General features: G+C 55.2%; 9 protein-coding genes across 9 annotated transcripts; 6 read left to right on the forward strand and 3 right to left on the reverse strand.

The window, feature by feature from the left end:
- Positions 1–137: 137 nt before the first annotated feature.
- Positions 138–784, forward strand: GLRG_08587 (uncharacterized protein; the record flags this gene model as incomplete). Its single annotated transcript, XM_008099487.1, has 2 exons — positions 138–419; positions 479–784. The coding sequence occupies 2 exons, from the start codon at positions 138–140 to the stop codon at positions 782–784; spliced, it is 588 nt and encodes a 195-aa protein (XP_008097678.1).
- A 194-nt stretch (positions 785–978) lies between these two features.
- Positions 979–2,496, reverse strand: GLRG_08588 (proline dehydrogenase; the record flags this gene model as incomplete). Its single annotated transcript, XM_008099488.1, has 2 exons — positions 979–1,804; positions 1,895–2,496. The coding sequence occupies 2 exons, from the start codon at positions 2,494–2,496 to the stop codon at positions 979–981; spliced, it is 1,428 nt and encodes a 475-aa protein (XP_008097679.1).
- A 987-nt stretch (positions 2,497–3,483) lies between these two features.
- On the reverse strand, positions 3,484–4,159 carry GLRG_08589 (uncharacterized protein; the record flags this gene model as incomplete). Its single annotated transcript, XM_008099489.1, has 2 exons — positions 3,484–3,668; positions 3,739–4,159. The coding sequence occupies 2 exons, from the start codon at positions 4,157–4,159 to the stop codon at positions 3,484–3,486; spliced, it is 606 nt and encodes a 201-aa protein (XP_008097680.1).
- Positions 4,160–4,688: 529 nt separating this feature from the next.
- Positions 4,689–5,159, forward strand: GLRG_08590 (uncharacterized protein; the record flags this gene model as incomplete). The annotated part of the gene is made up of 2 exons (XM_008099490.1): positions 4,689–4,691; positions 4,752–5,159. The coding sequence occupies 2 exons, from the start codon at positions 4,689–4,691 to the stop codon at positions 5,157–5,159; spliced, it is 411 nt and encodes a 136-aa protein (XP_008097681.1).
- A 731-nt stretch (positions 5,160–5,890) lies between these two features.
- GLRG_08591 (uncharacterized protein) lies at positions 5,891–7,621 on the forward strand (the record flags this gene model as incomplete). Its single annotated transcript, XM_008099491.1, has 1 exon — positions 5,891–7,621. The coding sequence occupies one exon, from the start codon at positions 5,891–5,893 to the stop codon at positions 7,619–7,621; it is 1,731 nt and encodes a 576-aa protein (XP_008097682.1).
- A 1,395-nt stretch (positions 7,622–9,016) lies between these two features.
- GLRG_08592 (uncharacterized protein) lies at positions 9,017–9,232 on the forward strand (the record flags this gene model as incomplete). The annotated part of the gene is made up of 1 exon (XM_008099492.1): positions 9,017–9,232. One exon carries the CDS (start codon positions 9,017–9,019, stop codon positions 9,230–9,232), a length of 216 nt encoding a protein of 71 aa, XP_008097683.1.
- A 755-nt stretch (positions 9,233–9,987) lies between these two features.
- GLRG_08593 (NLI interacting factor-like phosphatase) lies at positions 9,988–11,687 on the reverse strand (the record flags this gene model as incomplete). The annotated part of the gene is made up of 2 exons (XM_008099493.1): positions 9,988–10,599; positions 10,656–11,687. The coding sequence occupies 2 exons, from the start codon at positions 11,685–11,687 to the stop codon at positions 9,988–9,990; spliced, it is 1,644 nt and encodes a 547-aa protein (XP_008097684.1).
- Positions 11,688–13,066: 1,379 nt separating this feature from the next.
- GLRG_08594 (uncharacterized protein) lies at positions 13,067–13,990 on the forward strand (the record flags this gene model as incomplete). Its single annotated transcript, XM_008099494.1, has 1 exon — positions 13,067–13,990. The coding sequence occupies one exon, from the start codon at positions 13,067–13,069 to the stop codon at positions 13,988–13,990; it is 924 nt and encodes a 307-aa protein (XP_008097685.1).
- A 954-nt stretch (positions 13,991–14,944) lies between these two features.
- Positions 14,945–15,826, forward strand: GLRG_08595 (3' exoribonuclease family protein; the record flags this gene model as incomplete). Its single annotated transcript, XM_008099495.1, has 2 exons — positions 14,945–15,231; positions 15,313–15,826. The coding sequence occupies 2 exons, from the start codon at positions 14,945–14,947 to the stop codon at positions 15,824–15,826; spliced, it is 801 nt and encodes a 266-aa protein (XP_008097686.1).
- Between the last annotated feature and the right edge of the window lie 54 nt (positions 15,827–15,880).

Here is a 15,880-nt window from a genome sequence, read left to right on the forward strand (position 1 = left end):
CTAGCAAACTTTTGAATTTGGCAGGCGTGCCACATCCATTCCTTCCAAAGTTTACCCCGACCGAACAAGCAGGCAAACACCTCCTTTTTCGTTTGCACCACGGCCACCCTCATTCTGGTTCCAACGCTTCTGTCAACATGTCCTCCGTTATCGAGACGATACCCATCGATCACGTGCCCGCGGATATCGCTGTTCATGTCGCCTTCTTCAAGGACGTCCAGAACGCCGCCTTCCTGCACCAGCAGCTCCTCGACCGCAACGCAGACTTCGAATATGCTCTGATAGACGCCTCCGTCGCCGTTTCACGTACTCATATCCTCGCTGCCGCCTTCAAGGCCGTCACCGCAAAGGTCGACGGCAGCCTCAAGACCCCCAACGTCCACTCGGAGCTCGTCGCTTCTCTGAGCTCTGCCAACAACGTACGTGATGCATGCACCCCCCTTTGCGGCTCTCTTCACATCGCTAAGTGGACCTGCAGATCGCCGAGGCCTACCGCCGTTTCGGTATCAGCCCCTCCAGCAAGGACGTCATTGCCGTCAAGATCAGCTCCCCCGCCGCCGTGCCGTCCGCTGAAGAAGTAGAGCAGCATCTGAAGGAGAACTTCCAGGGCACCCCAGTACCCTTCACGGACGAATCCATTGCCACATCCACAGACTGGGCCAAGGTCCGCAAATACTACAAGCTGAATGGTCTTGCCTGGCTTGACGCCATTAAGGATGAGGAGGAACGTAGGGGGCAGCTGGAAACACTTGTTCTGGGAGCCATGGCATTACGCACCGCCTAAGCTACACGACGGCTCTGGCGAACACATCCACGACTGAAGGACGCGCCCCCACGTGGGAGCAACACAACGTAAGTCATTTCATCGTTGTTGCTGTGTGACGGCATAAAAATCCCAACGACGCTCCTATCTAGGTCCCAACTCCTCGCAACCTAAGCATGCTCGAATCCCAGAAAATCCATCAAGACGCATCCTCCCTACATAGATACCCCAATGGCAACTTTGGCTCTCCTCACCAACTCGCTCCACATGGCATCACGTCCACTCCGTGTGCGTTGCACCGCGTCACGGTTTTCATGCGCTCTTCGTAACAGATACTTCATACACTCACCAGTTGACCTCCAAACGAGATACTTGTATGTCTCAATCGCCCGAGCCTTTGTCGTCCTTTCCGATGAATCCCCTGGACTCCTCGCAGAGACCAGTTCACAGCTGAGTTCATCGGCCATGCCTTGGAGTTGTGCGAAAGCAATTTGGATCTTGGCCTCGCCAGCGTCGCAGATGTCGCGCGCCCGCCTGACCGACTCGGCGTTATGCGACGCCAGAACCAAGCTCACGGGCGGCATCTCAAAGCCTCCACGCAAGACGTCACCCCACTGCGTTTTCAGCAGGCTTTCCGCAATGCCTTCATAGCAGGCGTCTGTGTCTGCTTTGGTGTCGTGGATGAGGTGTCTCGGGTCAGAACCCATGTATGCGCCGCGCACCAACTTCACACCCAGTGTGAAGCCTTCGGCCTGCGCGGTCCGGAGATGTCGCTGAAGGGTCTGCGGGGTCGACTTGAGGTATGCCTGGTATGTGCCGTAAATCAGGGCCTGCCCGGAGTTGTTATTGTACTTGCGCATATAGTCGAGGGTCCAGTCGTCGATGCCGGGTTGGAGGGAAGCTTGTTCAGCGTCGAACAGCAGGCGGATGCCGCGCTTGGCGGCGAGGGAGCAAATAGAGTCAATTGCGTCCGCCATGGCTGCAGATGGTGGCAGACGTTCCGCGAGGGAATATAATGCCTGACGACCTGCGCCCGTGAACCTACAGCGGTATTATTAGCCTCCGCACGTGGTGTGTTTTCTACAAAGCCAGCTTTCTTTTTATTGTCAGTCTTGCCAAGGTGTAACTCACTTCAGGGCGACAAAGTCCCCAGGCTGCGCCAGTCTCACCGTCTCCATTGTTCCCCGAGCCCACGGAATGACCTCGTTGCGGACGCACTCCTCGGCCTTGTCGCCCTTGTCACACGCCGCCAAATCCCGGGTCTGGTCTGCCGTCAAGACGACCTCCTTCGCGTACCCCAAGACGACGCCCGTGAAGCCAATGTCCTTGAGGCCGTCGATAGTGCGCCGGACCTCGGCCGGGGTCTCGCCTGCGCAGAACTGCGCGTAAAAAGTGCTCTTCAGGACGAAGCGCAGCAGCGGGTTCCTGTCGGGGTCAAGGAGCGGACTGGTGGCGTGCGCCAGGGCGGACATGATCCAGAGCGACGGCGGCAGGAGGAGCGGCGACGAAGAGATGGTCGTGGTGAGCAAAGAGCGGATGACGGTGCGGAGCGGGAGGACTGCGAGAGGCGAAGGTGAGCGCATGGCGGGCGGCGATGGGGGTTCCACTGTCGAGATGGTCTTCGAAGATTCGAGTGCGGAAGATGCGGGCGATGACGGTGTTGCGACCAGCAACCGGTCGTTGTTGGAGGAAGACCTCTTGGTGGAGGAGTGGATTGTCCTTCTTCTCGCCATTGCAGGAGGGTAGCCGAGAGAGCGCTGTCTTGGTGGTAGTGATGCATACAACGACAACAAGGTGGCGCTCGGTAGCCTAACGGAAACTACCGTCCGGCACTGATGAGGGGCAGAGATGAGAGCTGCTCTGCAGATGCTGGGGAAGCATGCCCTGTGTGACAGACCAGCCATCTGGACGGCTTTATACACAACTCACGCTGTGGGGAAGCTCGTAGTAAAGAGAAAGCGATGGCAATGAGTATGTATAATAGTTCAGTAGGTAGGTATGGCTATCTACACGTCGGCATGAGAAATCCCTCGGAGGGGGAGTGGTATTATACTGGACAATCTAAGCCATTGCCCTTTATCTCGCAGGTTTCTGCACGGGGTGTCTGAGCCCACTGACGATTCCGGCCCGCCTCAAAAGGCCATGTCGTTATCTACGGCCGGGGGTCAATGTGTGATGCATGATGTACTGATCTTGGCGGACAGATAGCTAGCGAGAGCTCCAGTATCTTCGATCAAGCCCTCCCTTGGTTATCTATCCCACAGACCCGTCACGTGGGCACATTATGTCATTAGGGACTGCCGATTATAGCCGTGTGCCGATCGATCGGACGGACCCTTGGGTCCTGGTAGTACGCAAAGCTAATTGGCGAATAAGCTCGGGCGAGCGGTGGCCATGAGATTGGGGTACACAGTAGGTATGCATAGCTCCGATACGACCAGACAACCCCATCACTGATGCATTCCTGGGGTTGCGACAAGCGTGGGCGTGTCGGTTATTCAGCTGCCAGTCCGGCAGCTGACGTTGAATGGGTCGCAGATGGAGTTTTGCGATATTCGTGTCTTGACCCTGTCGGTGGCCATCATCGTGGCATAGCTGCAGGCATGAGATTTGCCCTTCCCCTGCCTCTTGTCTGTCCATCATGTCCGGTAATCAGGGGTGCGCAATTCGTGCCCCACGTCTTTCTGGAAACGAGATATCCGTCCTGGAAGACCCCTGGTTTAGCTCGCCTGCTGCTGGTCGAGCTTCGTCGCTTTGTTAGATCCAAAGCGTCGGCGGATGAAATCGACGTATCCGACGGACCGGCCGCGGGCAAGGCCGACAGCGTCCTGCATCCCGCCGTATACCAGTCCAAAGAGCAGGCCGTACCTTGCTGTGCGAGCCGCGGTGGGGAGGGAGAAGCGGTCTAAAGTTGGCGGTTAATTAGAAATCATCTCTTCATTTCAGCGCATAAGACGAAAGCTGTCGCGACTTACTCCAGAGACTAAAGCTGCCGGCCACGGTTAAACTAGCCAAGACGGTGCTGAGGAGGTCGCTCTTGCCGCGGTACCGGTCGACGGTGCTTTCAAGGCCAAACGCCATCAGGGTCCAGAAGCTGAGTTTGCAACCCATACGCAGACCCTCGCGAATACCGCCTCGCATGGCGTGGTAGTTCTTGCTCTTGTGGTAGAGGTACCAACCCGTCGTGGTGGTCGGCATCTTGTGCGCGTGCTCCGCGCGGAAACGGAGCTGCGCAGTCCGGCCGCCGTGAGCCAGGCCCAGGGTCGCTCCGATGCCGAAGCCCACAATTCCGGCGAGGGGTATACGAGCTGGAGTTGGTATCGACAATCGGGACTCGGATGGGTTTTGGCCGAAGCTGAGGTTCTCAGCCATGGTCACTTCGGGGCGTTCTGCCATGGTGTTGGGTGAGGTTTGCCGGGGGTGTCAGAATCGAGCGGTTTTCTTTGCATAGGCAGGTTCCCCCAATGAAGGGGTGAAGACTCGTCTGATGAATGAATATTTGGGGTCCTGGCAAGGTCTGGTGCTTGTTCGTTTCCTCGGCGGCGGAGTTGTTGTTGCCTTTGGATTATCGTACTCGGTCGGATGCAAAGAAACCAGCCTGGGTCTGCGGCCCGGTTTGGAGCTTGGACGCAGCGCTCTTACGGGGTCTCCTACTTCGGCCATGACAGGACACGCAGTCAGGTGACTTCGCATAAGTAAAAACGCGGAAAGCGACCCGCTCTCGTGACCCCTGCCAAGCTGATCCGCGCCGCTGCCCACCCGCTTGCTTATTCTCCTTCGGCCACGACGATCTTCCCACTTGCGATACCTACTCGACTTTGGCCTGCAATTCCCATGAACTGGCCCCGAATCCCAGCGCGATCGAACTAAAGTATACATCTTGTCCGAATTTTTTCAATAGCGATAAGTGACCTCGACAGAAAAAATGGTATGCGCATTTAGAGCTCCTTGGCCCCTCGAGCATGCAACGAAGCTGACTCCCTTGCAGCAGATCGATGACACCTTCTTCTCGGTGCGGTTCAAATATGGCGCCCACACAATCCTGATGTTTGTCGATGGGCAGCAGAAGTTCTCCGAGATTACCACCTCACTGCTTGAAGTGCTCCGCGACAGATTCCCCGATGGTCTCACAATCAGTCACACCTCTTCCAAGACAACAGCACTCCCGGAGGGCGATGTACAGCTGGCCTATGCGCTGCCTGTAAATGCAGCCGACTTGACTCAAGGATGGAAGAACCTCAAAGCCGACGATAATGATACTCCGCTGGTGAAAGGATTGAAAGATAATTGCGTTGTGGCCTTTTCTTTCGATGCGGATGCGCCAGAGTTTCTTGTCGACGTGCCGAGTCTAGATGAGGAAATGGAGGAAGAGGAGGGCATGGGTTCGGACGCATGATTTGGTGAAGAGATTACGGCATAGATATATGGCGTTATGGCGAAAGGAATCACGGCAGTAGGGATTGCCTCGGACGAGCATACGATTGCTGCCGCATGGATAACGATTGGCCACGGAAGCAATCATCTGGCTTGATGCGAATGTTTATAGGACGGGTAGATGATTGAAAGCATGCGAGGACAGTGTCTTATTCTCGACGGTAATGATGGGCGACTGCATGGGGTTGCCACGTTGAAGATAGTACGGATAAATACTCAGGTCATCCTACAAACAGCTGCCAATCAACAATTCCCCCGGTTCACTGACGTTTATCGTCATTTGCTGGCTTTTCAAAGGAACAGTTGAAAAGAACAGCAAAAAACAGTCGAATTCGGAATGCGACAGCTGAAATGCTGGATGACGGATTCGTCCAATCTCACCAAGACAGTGTCCAGGACAGATGACGTCGACGGTCTCCAGAAACAGGGCGATTCCAGCACCCCACAATACCCATGTCACAGCACTAAGCGCGGTAAGCTTCCACTGTGCACTTCGACTGTAGACCCCTTTTTTCCCACTCTTGTCTCGATGTCACCTCAGAGCGAAATTGCGACGACGAAGGGCTCGCGAAGCCGTGGTTTTCTGCCACCAACAACACAATACTTACCATTCAATCTTCAACTCTCATACGAGGAGGCTCGACACATACACAGCTGCAGAGTCGCTCGACCTCTGCCTATGCTGCCTTCTACATGTCCCACGTGGCCCTTCTCCGCCATGGCCTCCGCCTCTTGCTGCCCCTGGCGGTGATCTCAACTTTTTACCTATATCTCTATCCTGCGTTTCTTGGATGTGCTTTTCCCGTCCCCCCAAGCGGCCGTGCATCATCCGCCGGTCCGAGCGAAGTCGACGCCGCAGACACTAAACTCGCTGCCTTCCTCGAGGCAGCACGACACCACGTCTCTCTTCCGATTCCCCTCCGGTCGACCGACGCCCGTCCCGCGCCTTTTCGTCTTCTCGCGCTCGGCGATCCCCAACTCGAAGGCGACACGTCAATCCGGAAACACAACGGTCCTATCTTCCCTCACGCAAGAAGTCTTTGGTCACATGTGACCTTTCAATCTAGTCACTCGCTGCGCCAGCGCATCCGTCACTCTCTGCACGACGTGATAGACGTGTTTCTGGAGGATGTCTTTGTCGAGCTCGAGTCGATTCGCAAGCGTATAGATCTGTTTGGCAACGACTTTTACCTCGGACACATTTTCCGGACGGTACACTGGTGGACTCGCCCTACCCACGTCACTGTGCTTGGTGACCTGCTGGGCAGCCAATGGATTGGCATAGAAGAGTTTCGGCGCCGCGGCCGTCGGTACTGGGACCGTGTCGTGCGAGGCACCGAGAGAGTTCCAGACGAAGCGGCAGCGTACCCGGCCATGGAGTATGGTCTCACAGGCTACTTGTCGACGTCTGGCGAACCATCCCCCGAGTGGCCGCGCCGCGTCATCAACGTCGCCGGCAACCACGACATTGGTTACGCTGGCGACATCAACCAGGACCGCTTCGGACGTTTCGAGCGTCTCTTTGGCAAGGCAAACTACGAGCTGCGCTTTGAGCTCCCTGTTCCGGACCCGAAACTCAACGCCACCCTTTTGGACGAGGAGAAGAACCCCGAGTCCGATCGTCTCCCGCCTGAGATTCGCATCGTTGTACTGAACGACATGAACTTGGATACTCCCGCCAAGGACACATCGTTGCAAGATGCGACTTATGCTTTCATCAACTCTGTCATCGAGACCTCGGCGGCCGTCGAATACAACGGCCATTTCACCGTCGTGCTGACCCATATCCCGTTGTACAAACCCGAGGGTGTCTGCGTGGATGCCCCATTTTTCGACTTCCACGGCGAACACGACGGTGGCGGAGTCAAGGAGCAGAATCTGCTGTCGGCTGATGCCAGCAAGGGTTTCTTGGAGGGTATTTATGGCATGAGCGGTAATACAGAGGCGCCCGGTAACGGCAACGGTCGCCGCGGCGTAATTCTGAACGGTCACGATCACGAGGGCTGTGACACGTTCCACTACATCAATCAGACAGACGTAGACGAGAATGGCGATCGCGCGTGGCGGGTCGAACCATGGAACAAGGCGAAAGGCCGAGGCGCTGTCGGCGCCGCTGGTGTGCCTGGCCTGAGGGAGATCACGGTTAGAAGCATGATGGGCGACTTTGGCGGCAATGCTGGTCTGCTCAGCGCCTGGTTCGATGAGTCTACGTGGAGTTGGAAGTTTGAATACGCAACGTGCGCTCTGGGTACCCAGCACCTGTGGTGGCTCGTCCATATTGTGGATCTCATCACTATCGTCGCCTCGTTTGCCTACGTTGTCTTGTCTGTGCTGGAGACAAGCAAGCAGGGGCAGATCGCTGTTGTGCCAACGAGTGTAGAGAAGAAGAAGTTGGCCCAAAACGAGGAGGCCAAGTCATCATAAGCATGTTACTCAAATACCCGGCAGGGAAACGCCTTGTCTCAATTATAGCATAAATCTCATTTTGCAGTATTATTCGCGACATTCTCAAGCAATCTCCAAGTGCCAGTTTCCGCGAGCTCTTCATTCCATTCTGTCGCCATGACGACAGCCGCCAAGTTGATAACCGTATGGCCGCCTACAAATTACAAGGAACTTCCGACGCCCAGGGCGCCTTGTGTTCTGTCGAGTTCAACTATAGACTTGGGCCGTCATGGCCGCCCGGCTTCTTTTCCAAGCACCATGTTCCAGGTTCTCGCTGTCTCGAGGCAACACGACTGCTGTCAACTAGGTTGCCCCGTCGCACACAGTCTGCATAGCGCGGCTCACCGCTACAGCAAGGGAAGAGGCCATGCCATGTCGTACTCTCTATTCACTGCCAGTAAAAAGGGGCAACGCTGTCGCCCGGAGCCTTCAGATTATGCTGCGTGCCTGAGAGACTGTGGTTGTCTCACATCTTACGCGCCGCGAGTCCCAACAGCTTCGGGCTCACGTTCGGCCGGTCGTGGGGCTCGCAGCCTCTCAAAGCCATAGTTCAGTGAAGAATTAAGTTTTATATGATTTGAGTGGTGAATGGGGTGCAATATTAAACCATACCAACCGGACATTTGCTCCAATACCCCAAGCGCCATCGATGCGGATGGCTGCATCCCCTTGATGTTGCACCCAAGGGGGTTTGATGATGACAGAAAATGTCCTGTCGCATGCGCTCATGCATGCTCGTACGGCGTGTCCTCCCTTATTGAATACCTGTTGCCGTATATACTGGGAACGACAGACGAAAGATGCGATCACGGGTTGCTTTATAAGTGTCGTGCGGTTCTGGCCTGCCATGTGCTTCGGTCATACCTGTACCACCCCATCCGCGCGTCCCAGGACAGGAACCGAGAAGGCCCATTAAACGTCGGTTAATACGTTCGTGGACCTTTTGCGGCTTACGTTCTTTTGCAGCTTCTTCTGAGTTTGGGCCGTTGTGACCCGAGGAGTACGGGTAACCATCACCGCCTCATCCAGGGCGACTGTCATCACGAGGTCTCGGAGCTGGTTTGACCATACGGTCACCGCCCATCAAAGCAAACATTGGGGCGGATGATCAATCGAGTCGTACTGTTGAGCATCACCGGTTGTAAAAAACAAGAAAAGGCGACGGCCCGGGTTGATGATCAAGCATTCGGACTATATAATCAGAGAGGACGACGACGTTGTGTGCACCAGAAAACCACACAACAGTCCAAGACTAAAGACATCGTCACAATTTCAGGATAGCATTGCCCTTAAATCCTCTTAATTCACTCAACTCCAAATCCTCTTCATTCGAACCTTGTGTTTTCAGAGGCATCGGCCGTCCTGTCCCCCACAATGCGCTTCATTCAGCTCACGTTTTTCACTTTCCTCACTGCACACAGTCTCGCCGCGCCACCTACTCGAAACCTGGGGGATAACTCGGTTTCCGAGACGCTTGACTCCCTCGTCGCCGCGGAGAGGGCGACACCCTTCAACCCGACCTGGCACTATTGCCAGACAAAGTGCGACTGCGCGGAAAGATTTGACAAGAGCACCCAGCCAGACGGGTAAGTTAGATTCTGACAAGACTGCGTGCCTTGTCGCGGAGCCTGGGTAGACCTATGGTTGGCTGACAGACGTCGGGGGGAAGGTTCTTCCAATGCATCACGGATCCCAACTGTGAGCAGTGTGCGAGGAACGGCATGAGCCCTTCCCAAGGACGGGAAGAACTCTTGCGTCGGAAATAGCCTAGGGGGCTGCTGTTTGATGCGCTCTCTGTGCAAATATGGGCATATGTGAGTGAGAACGCAGATTTGGATAAACCGATTGGCTGAGGTCCATGTTCATTATGACCCAGTGTCGTGGCGAGATGGCGGACGAAATAGATTGGAAGGAATATGATGAGAAACAAAGGCGCGATAGTGGATAGTGAACAAGTCGATATGAATAGATGATACCTCACAGAACGGAGAAAAATGCGCATGACCAGCTATATATCGCCGAAATTCAAAACACCCACAAGTACAACAATAGATTATTATAAGAACTCATGTCTTTGGAGAGGAAACTGTCAGGGTCGGACCACGTTTCTTCCCCATATGGTGGTCTAAGGTAGGGTAGTATACAAAGTTTCGTACATACGCAGACCCACGCGTCGTCAAGTCTATATGCAAGTTGAGGCATCTCCTAGCCGCCCAAGCCCGCCTTGGTAATACAAATACAGATAGTTCTTTCGTAATAAGAGGAGTGAACGGTTGATGCCGGTATACTGCACTGCACGATTGGTGCTCATTAGCCCGGGGTTGGCGAAAGTGAAGCACCCCTTTTTACTGCTTCTTGTTGGCGTCGTCACCCTTGACGAACCATCCGCCAAAGGAGCCCATCATGTTCTGCATGGCCTCTTGCTGGGCTTTCTCCTGCATAGCGGCCTCCTCCTTTAGCCATTTCTCACCGTTCTCACGAATCTCCTTCTCGAGCAACTCGTAGTTGCGCTGGCCACGCTCGCGTGCAATGTCTTGGAGCATCTTGCCCTGGGCGAGAGCCTCATGAGGGCTCTGCTCTCCATCAGGCGCGACCATCAGGCTCATGTTGGAGGGCTTCAGGCCGAGCATGCCACCGAGCAAGCTCATGCCGGAAGGTGCCTTCTTCTTCTTGGCCTCGACCTGCTTGTTGAACTCGGCTCGCGCGATAGCCTCGCGGCGGGCGAACTCGGTAGGAATGTGCTTGCCCTCGAAGGACTTGAGAACCTTGCGAACATCGCCATACTGCATCGTATGAATGTACTCAAGGAACGGGATGAGGCTGACGAGTTCCTTGTCCTTGGTGTCACCCGTCCACTTGGGCAATACAATGGCGTTCTCGGGCTGGTTCTGGACGTGTTTTTCGCTAGTGTCGAGGATGATAACCTTGGACAGATCACGGTTCAGGTATGAAAGATCCTTTGTGCAAATCAGCATGGGCAGCATACGCGGCTTAGGATGGGTGTGTTTCGAACCTTGACAACCTCTCCGTCCTTGTACTTGGTCGCTTCGCGGTAGAGAGGCCACATGATAAAGCGGAAGGGGTCGAGCTTCCTGACGAGGGGCTCGCCAATGGCGAAGGGTACGCTGGTGAAGAGAACCAGCTCGTAGTACTGGCTGAGGTAGCGCAGGAAGTAGTCGACACCGGGACGCTTGGCCACTCTCCAGCCGTGTTCACGGGTCCATTCGCTGTGAACGAGCATGTCCTCTAAGCTGATGCACAGGGTGTAGGGACGCTCGAAAGATGGGTCAGGGTCGGGGAGAAGCTTCTCAAAGGCAGGCTCTTGGTAGTAGTTCATGAAGTCACCGGTACGGGCAGTGACTCTGTTCCACCAGGCACCAAAGCCCCAACCATTCGGGGCCGTCTCTGCGTGTCTGGCTTCCTCTTCCTTGTCGTCCCAGTTACGTCCGAGATAGAGCATACCGGCGGCGCCGAAGCCAACGAAGGCGAGAAACATGCGGCTTGCGAGCTGCTGACGCTTTCTGTCCGTCGAGGAAACGTATGCGGAGTCGGGAAGCTCTCCACGGCCACGTCCACCACCCTGAGCGACGGCTTCCTCTTCAGCGATGGCGGCAAGAGCCGCCTTGCTGGTCGCGCCGGACATCTCATAAGCCAAGGTGGAGGGAATGCCCTGGGTGAGGTCGGGCAGAGGGCCGGTGTGCATGGGCTGTTCAGGAGCTTCGGTCGCATCGGCGGCATCTGGCTTAGCGCCGTCTTTGGGTGTCTGGGTCGAGGAAGTTTTGGACGAGGCTTCAGCAGCCTCCTCGTAGGCTACTTGGTAGTCGGCACTCGATGAAGCTGGGGTCTCGCCTGGTGTTGAGTCGGCAGGCTTCTGCTGATCAGTAGGCTTTCCCGAAGAGAGGTCCTTGGGCTTATTGTCCTGCGCGAAACCCCTGCTCCATGATGAAGCTCGGAATCGGGGTCTCGCAGCTGGTGTTGCGACGGAGCGGTAGAGCTGCGCCGCAGTCGGCTGCAGGCGCGCGATCCGAGCTGCCCTCGACAGCATGGCGTTGCAAAGGCCAAAGTGGTTCCGTAGTTGTACGATGGGCCCGGTGCCAGATGGTACTTTTCGATTCCGAATGGAAAGGTCGAGGGGGAATCAGATGCGCCAACTAACAAGAATCGGCTGATGCTGGCGGAGCAAGGTCGAGGTGGAGTGGGCTTGGTGATATTCCTGACGAAGACACTAGAAATTTTCGAAGAGAAAGCACCACCTCACAACCTTTGGGCAGGGAACAAACAGGCCTGGGGGGGCAAGTAACAGTGCGGTGCACGGTTAACCTATTTAGGTACTTACGTACCTCAATAGGTACCTTTCCTCGACAGCTTCTGCTCTGAAAGTCCGGCCCCCACTTTGACCGAAATTTAGCTCTAATTGGGTCCAGTAAGAATGAGCGACGCTTGCCCGTTTACTACCGAGTATCTTCCGGCTATCAACCACTACACTTTACTAGGTACCTAGGTAGGTAGCTGCAATTGTTGACAACCTAATTGTGTCTACTGCATAGTTATCTATTGCACACGATTACTGCCTATGGGACTGTAATATGAACTTTGGGGATTCCTTCATTGCGAGTTAGCATGCTGTGTACGAAACTCATTCTGTCCAATGAGGTCATGCATAGTACTTGGTGCAATCTGATTGGTCTTGGAAAACCAGGCTTAGTCAATTAAATACAGCATCCCGAGCACCGGCTCACGTGCGAACCTTCTCTAATCAGTTGCCTCTGCACTGTACGGCATTGCATGGCATGGCATGACATGAGTGCTTGCCGTCTGTTCTGCTGCGACTGCTCCTCCCTCCATCATTAAACTGCACCCGGACCCCGATACCTCCGCCTGCAACTTCCCCTGTAACACTCCTTCCTCTGTTTCAATCCTAACAAGCAGGATTTCTCAATCGACACATTCCCTCCAATACCACTGAACCCCCCACGACGTCCCAGTTAGCCGACACCACTCAATCACAGTCACATTCCACAAACGCACACACACATCGTCAACATGGCCGCTGCGCGTGGTGGATTCTAGAGGGTGGTCCCCAAGTTCGCTGCATCGATCACAATGGGACCACCCTCTGTGATTCTGGTGCCATTCAAGACCACCTGTTGACCTACTTCACCTAACATCACATCTTAGCAAAAAGCTATTGAAATCTCTGCACATAGCCACCAGATACCCCTTGCGACAAAGTACCCCGCCACCCCGCCACTGCCGCCGTCTCTCCGATCTAGGACCACGAGTACCACGAACGCCCCGAATACTTTGAACAACGCCGCATCAAAACAACCACAAAGAAGCCTTGGGGCCCAGAAGGAATTCCACCTCCGAATCCCTCCCCAGTAGCCCTTGGAGAGAGGAAAAAAAGGACTTACTGTCGCCACTATGGTTCGTCGTGGCAAGATCTCTCGTGCCGCCGGCCCGTCGCTCGACCCGACGCCTATTACCTCTACCCTCACGACTCCCCTGAGTTCAGCCTACCCGTCAACGTATGCTTCAGAAGCCGAACTGGATGCCCTGGGCGACAGCATTGGCTCCCTTACCTTGAGCGAGAGAAGAGCAGCCAGGAAGAGAGCAAAGCCCTTTGCCTTCATGGCACTGCCCTCGGAATTGCGCCTCAAGGTCTACAATTACTATTTTGAGGGTGGCGGCGGAGTCGTTGATCTCGATCCAGACAATTACAAGAACTTCCACAAAAAGCTTGGAATTCAACGGACATGCCGCACCATCTACCACGAAGTCTCGCACTACTTCTATAGTAGCCGCTCCTTCCGCATCTTTCCAACTCACCCGGGGAAATACTTCAAGACCAAAAAGCCCCTTCTGGCCCGCCTCAAGCCGAGCTCACGATCACTCATCACATCTCTGGAGCTTCGCCTTGGTCCTGGCTGGTCAAAGCCCCCCAGAGGATGGGTCGTCACTCCCGCTCTCGGCCTGAATGAATGCGTCAACGTCCGCCGTCTCACGGTTATGGTTGAATGCGACCCCAGTGACGGTGTGTTCAATGGGTTTCGTCGCTCAGACGGGTTCTACGAAGAATTCAGCAAAACTCTCCTCACGGAAATCTTGAATGAGATGCCCTGGCTCGACACTGTCACCTTTGATGCATGGTCGAGTGTCAAGAAGTCGGGCGCGATGATGCGAGGATTGCTTGATATAACTGTGGCAAACAACCGCAAGATTAGATGGGGACCCGAGAGAGGATGGACCGATGGACCTGACGAAGAGGACAAGGCCAGTAACCTGGTGCTGGTGCCTCCGGCGTCCGAGTTCAACACGTCCAGCATGGGCGTACTGGTCATGGCGTAATGGCATGATGGTGGAAACCCATCGTGTTCGCTTTTCGTCTCTCGTTTTATTTTCGACGCACTTGCACAACTTTGGGCCCGGGTTTTCGGTTATGGGAAAGGCGGAACGCCATCAAGGCTATGGGGTTGGAACTGGAATTGGCATTGGAATCATGACGGTGGTTAAACCCACCTTTCTCACTCTTCTCTCTTGCGATGAGACTGTAATACTAGCATGACGAGAAATGAAAGACATAGGCATAAACACAACCATGTTATGGTGTCGTGTGCGTTTGAGGCTTGTAATGATCGACTCCAAATCACACCTGGGAAGGGCCGCTCAAAGCCACTACCAATCTCGATTCCTTGCCGCATCGCTCACCGGCCCGCATCGGTGCCCACATCACACGACCTGGCACATCTATCTACCTTTAGCAATGCATTGACTCTTGTTACCCCGCGTTTTCAGCCCCTGCCAGCAGGTGACATTCAGCAAAAGCACAGCGCAGTGGTTGGTCTGCAGAGCCAACGTGCAACATCCATGCTGAAGCTTGGTTTAGTTCCGAGACCTTACCCCTCGTCAAGCTGTCTCATTACCTACCCTACCTGCCTCACGTGCTTACTCGAGATGCGACGAAGGAGGGAAAGCTTCCCCGCGATTTCGGGAGTGGACAGTGCGGGCCATGCTTGCGCTCTGGGGGTTCAGGGGCTTACAGGCCCAAGCTTTCTATGGACCGGGGCCCGGATGCCGACACACCGACGCCCGGCCCCACTATCCCACCTCGCGCTCGCTGGTGGGTGGGTTGACGCTTTCCAAAATTTTGGTTTTGCTCTGCTCTATCGCAGCAGCCCCGTTACAACACCTGCACCTCACCTCTCTCGGCGTAACCCCAATAATTATTGCTCGCCTTTCCAATACATTTCATCTCAAGTCGTACTCTTCCTGCAAGGTTGACCGTCCGCTGATTACCTAACAATGCCGCTCGACACCTCGACATACTCCATGGCGCTGCTGCGCGTTGATGGCCGCCGATGGAACGAGCTGCGACGGCTGCACGCCCAGATCCGGACCCAAGAAGCTGCCGATGGCTCCAGCTACCTCGAGATGGGACACACTAAAGTCATGTGCGTCGTGACGGGACCGACCGAACCCCAGCGCCGCGGTGGTGCGGGCGGTCAGACCAAGGAGGCCGCCGTCACTGTCAACCTCGTCGTCGCCGGCTTCAGTTCCGTCGACCGCAGGAAGCGGGGCCGTAACGATAAGTGAGTAGATTTTGGGAGGGGATGGTGCAATTTCTAGTCAGTGTGGTGATTCAATGTCAACTAACCACCAGTCAATTCCAGACGAACCCAGGAGCTCGAGGCTACCATTGCCAAAGCCGTCTCAGCAAACCTCCACACCCACCTCTTTCCCCACAGCAGCATATCCATCTCCCTACACGTGCTGTCGCAGGATGGGTCTCTGCTAGCGGCTCTGCTTAATGCTTCGACGCTTGCCCTCATCGACGCGGGTATCCCTATGACTGACTACATTGCCGCGTGCACGGCAGGCTCAACATCGACATACGCTGCTGCTGACGATGGCGCAGATCCCTTGCTTGATCTCAATACGCAGGAGGAGCAGGAGCTACCATACATGACAGTGGGAACCCTGGGATTGACGGACCGCGTTGCTGTGTTGGTGTGTGAGAGTCGTGTTCAGGTCAGCCGTTTGGAGGGCATGCTTGCGGTTGGTGTGGATGGATGCAAACAGGTGCGGCAGTTTATGGACCGCGTTGTCAAAGAAAAGGGCCGTCAGATGGTCCAGGAGGGTGCAGTGGAGAGAGGTACTGGTTTGGACTTGGACATGGAATCATGAGGGGGCACGCCCACGCACTGCAACAGACATGGGAGCTGAGCAAGTGGCATTGAC

Source organism: Colletotrichum graminicola, assembly GCF_000149035.1.
Source record: "Colletotrichum graminicola M1.001 genomic scaffold supercont1.42, whole genome shotgun sequence".
Taxonomy (NCBI): Eukaryota; Fungi; Ascomycota; class Sordariomycetes; order Glomerellales; family Glomerellaceae; genus Colletotrichum; species Colletotrichum graminicola.